This window comes from Sinocyclocheilus anshuiensis, unplaced genomic scaffold (assembly GCF_001515605.1).
Source record: "Sinocyclocheilus anshuiensis isolate Anshui unplaced genomic scaffold, SAMN03320099.WGS_v1.1 scaffold1830, whole genome shotgun sequence".
Lineage (NCBI taxonomy): Eukaryota > Metazoa > Chordata > Actinopteri > Cypriniformes > Cyprinidae > Sinocyclocheilus > Sinocyclocheilus anshuiensis.
The window spans coordinates 282,383-286,117 of NW_015546014.1; the positions used below are offsets into that span (position 1 = coordinate 282,383).

At 40.5% G+C, this 3,735-nt stretch overlaps 1 protein-coding gene across 1 annotated transcript in view; it reads right to left on the bottom strand.

Annotated features, from left to right (window-relative positions):
* Positions 1-3,735, bottom strand: part of LOC107698511 (utrophin) — a 275,871-nt gene that overhangs the window by 187,283 nt on the left and 84,853 nt on the right. The window contains exons 32-35 of the mRNA XM_016499536.1: positions 3,560-3,688; positions 3,064-3,234; positions 2,786-2,962; positions 1,632-1,760 (exon numbers count right to left, since the gene is read on the bottom strand). Coding sequence (XP_016355022.1) covers positions 1,632-1,760; positions 2,786-2,962; positions 3,064-3,234; positions 3,560-3,688 — 606 coding nt within the window. The remainder of the gene's footprint in view (positions 1-1,631; positions 1,761-2,785; positions 2,963-3,063; positions 3,235-3,559; positions 3,689-3,735) is intronic.

A 3,735-nucleotide genomic window follows, 5' to 3' on the forward strand; every position in this document is an offset into this window, starting at 1 on the left:
CAAATACACAAATCTGAATGGCTGTTTAAATCATTTAAACACCATTCAGAAACAGAAAGTAGTGCAGCTGCTTTGCTTACAGGGTTTCCGGGGTAACGGCTGCATTTAAATGAATTATTATTATTATTATTTCTGCAGTTTAGCGCCATCTGCTGTCAGAGAGTGAAAGTGCGCTTTCATCCATAGCGTCTCTCACATGTTCCGCCATGTGCTTCTCGTCCGCGCTTGTTTACATCAGAGTGCGCACGCTCTTTCACACAGCATACAGCGGTGTTGTGCATTTTGACCAGTTGATGGGAAAAGTATTCTTAAAATGCATTCAAAATTCTGAATAATTTATAATATATATTTATTCACGGTATTTAGACGTGCCCACGATAACAATATCGTGCATATTCATTACCGTGATATACCGCATTACCGAATACCGGCACAAGTCTAATTGTAACACAGCTGTAACAGCCAAAACATAGCTTTAGCACAGTTGTAAACTTAACTGCAACACAGCCGAAAACATATCCATAATAATTCCTGTAACACATCCATAAACACAGCTGAAACAGTAGCCGTAACCACTATAAACACTGTTGTAACAGTCGTGATGCAGCCAAAACATAACTTTAACACATCTGTAAATGTAGTTATAAAATAGCCATAATACAACCGCAAACATAGCCACAATCATTGTTTTAACAGCTGTAACACAGCCATAAAGAATGCTGTAATAAAGCCTTAACGTAGCCAAAACATAGCTTTAACACAGCTGTAAAATACACATAACAGCCATAAAAATAGTTGTAATAAAGCCTTAACAGCTGTAAACACTGTTGTATCAGTCATAACACAGTCAAAACATGTAGCTGTAAAATAGCCAGAGCCATAAAATTGCCATAACAGCCATGAACAAAGATGTAACAAAGCTGAAACACTGTTGTAACAGACACAGTGCAGGCAAAATATTACTTTAACAAAGCTTTAAACATAGCTTTAATACAGCCATAACAAGTCAAGTCATGTCACCATTATTTATTTAGAGCTTTTTACAATGCAAATTGTGTCAAAGCAGCTTTACAGTATTAAATGGGGAAATAGTGTGTCTTTCTCCTCTGGCCAGACAAACCCAGTTTAAATCTAGGCTGCAGCAGAGTCAGATTGTGCTGTAAACTTAATCAGGACTGCAGCATAGCTATAACAGCCTTAATCTCAGCTGTAACACTGTTACAATACTGTAAAAAAAAAAAGAAAAAAGCTGTAACAGCTGTAAAGTATCCATCATTTCAAGCATGCACAAGGTCAGGATGTTCTTGGAGTGGAAGAGTGGAAGCAAATGCAAGGTTCAGAATGTACACTTATAGACAACCATCATATTACACACAACCGCAAATGTAAACACTGTGTACCTAAATTGCAACCCATTAGCTTTTCAAACAGTAGCTACCTACTATTTCTGAAAGAAAAGTTTGATTTTAGAATTTCAAAAGAGTTTTAGAGATATTTCTGAACAGTAGCAATACTATTAATAAACAATTATAAATGTTAATACCGCAATTTAACGGGTTTTATGTGTGAAAGTGGCTTGAAATTCAGAGCCGGCGTTATGTGGCTGACATGTTAAGAGTGCATGAAATGACCTTGTAGCATGTCTGGAGCAGCAGGAGTCTCCTGCGGATGTCTTCTCTTCTGTCCTCGTCAGGAACAGACAGCAGCACCTCCTCTCCTCTCCTCAGCACCTCCTCAACATGAGCTTTCTCCTCATCCAACTAAAACACAAACACACTCATTTAGGACAAACACATGACACTTTTTAAATTACTGTTTATGTAGACACCCGGTGTCACAAGAGCAGGTGCAACAGCTAATAATTGATGTTTAAAGGAATAGCTCACCCAAAAATGATAATTTGCTGAAAAGTTACTCAACCTCAAACGAGATTGTTTCTTCATGGGAACAGATTTAGAGAAATGTAGCATTGCGTCACTTGCTCACCAAAGGATCCTCTGCAGTGAATGGGTGCCGTCAGAATGAGAGTCCAAACAGCTGATAAAAACATCACAATAATCCACACCACTCCAGTCCATCAGTTAATGTCTTGAGAACTGAAATGCTGCGTGTTTGTAACAAACACATCCATCATTAACTTGAAACCATTGCTTCTGGCCAAAATACGAGTCCATAATCCATAACAACTCTTCCTCCACAGGAAAAAGTCCATCCCATGTTTTCCTCTAACATCAAAATCCACCCACATATTTGTTTACAGCTGTTGTGGCTTGTAAACTGTGTTTGATCTGTACAGATTTCTCCCCTGATTCAGGTGAGATGACTTTTTTGCTGGAGGAAGTGTTATTATAGAGGTCTTATATTTTAGCTGGAAGCAACTGTTTTAAGTTAAAAATCATCCTAATGATGGATTGCTTTCTGACAAAACACACAGCTTTTCACTTCACAAGACATTAACTGATGGACCGGAGTGGTGTGGATTATTGTGATGTTTTTATCAGCTGTTTGGACTCTCATTCTGACGGCACCCATTCACTACAGAGCATCCTTTGCTGAGCAAGTGATGCAATGCTACATTTCTACAAATCTGTTCCCATAAAGAAACAAACACTTTTAAATGTCGGATGGTCTGAGGGTGAGTAAATCTTAAGGAAAAATGTGTCTTTTGATTAACTATTTCTTTAAAAATACAGATATGTAAAAAAAAAAAACAGCCACCTACAAAATGTAATGCCATCTCACTTATTAAATTCTCATCAGGTGTGTGTTTGAGATGTGTGTGTACCCTCTCATCATCAGGCGTGTGTGTTTTCTCCTGCTGCTCCAGGCCTCTGATAGTAGCTTGTAGGTCTGATTCGAACAGCTGCAGCTGTGAAGAGGAGAGAAGAGGAGCAGACCTCCCGTCTGCCGCCTCCTGCTGCGGCCGCACTGCCTCCTGTCTGACCTCCAGACCAGCAGACACCTGAACACAACACACACAGCACTGGCTAATGAGTGTCTCTCCAGCGCCGCGGCTGGAAAACAAGCTCCTCTCAGGCCTGTGCTGAGCCGCTGGAGTCGTACCTGAGCAGAGATGATGTGCTGCGCCACCTTGTGGAAGCTGCAGTTGAGGTCGGCCAGTTTGGGCTCCACCAGCTCTCTGCACACAGTCCCCCTGCTGGTCATCAAGATTACTGCCTGATCACGAGCGCTGTCCACACGCACACTCATACCCTCCAACTCACACAGCACAGCCTGTCAGAGACACACGCAGAGCAGATTCAATGCATGAATGCATCTTAATGCAACCATGTTTCACTAGACTAGGAAAAATGTTTTTTTATTAACTTCTATCAAAATGTAATTACTTTCTCTGCCTCTGAAACTTTCTCTTTGCTGCCGATATAATCTTGGTCATGGGGCAGAGCAAAAATAATATTAACCAACACTATTGTAGCCTAACATTTATGATCCAAACAAATCCTGATGGATCAAATTACATTATTTTTGGTTGAATACTCATTTTCACTGAAAAGACACAAATAACCAAGTCTGTGAGTATGTGTGTGTGCGTTTTCACCTTCATCATTCTCTCTTTCTCGGCTGCAGGCATCTTCTCCATCTCATCCAGTCGTATTTCCGTCTGATAGAGCCATGTGCTGATATGAGCCAAATTCTCATCAAACATCTCCACCTCACGCCGGTGATTCTACAACACACACACACACACACACACACACACACACACACACACAG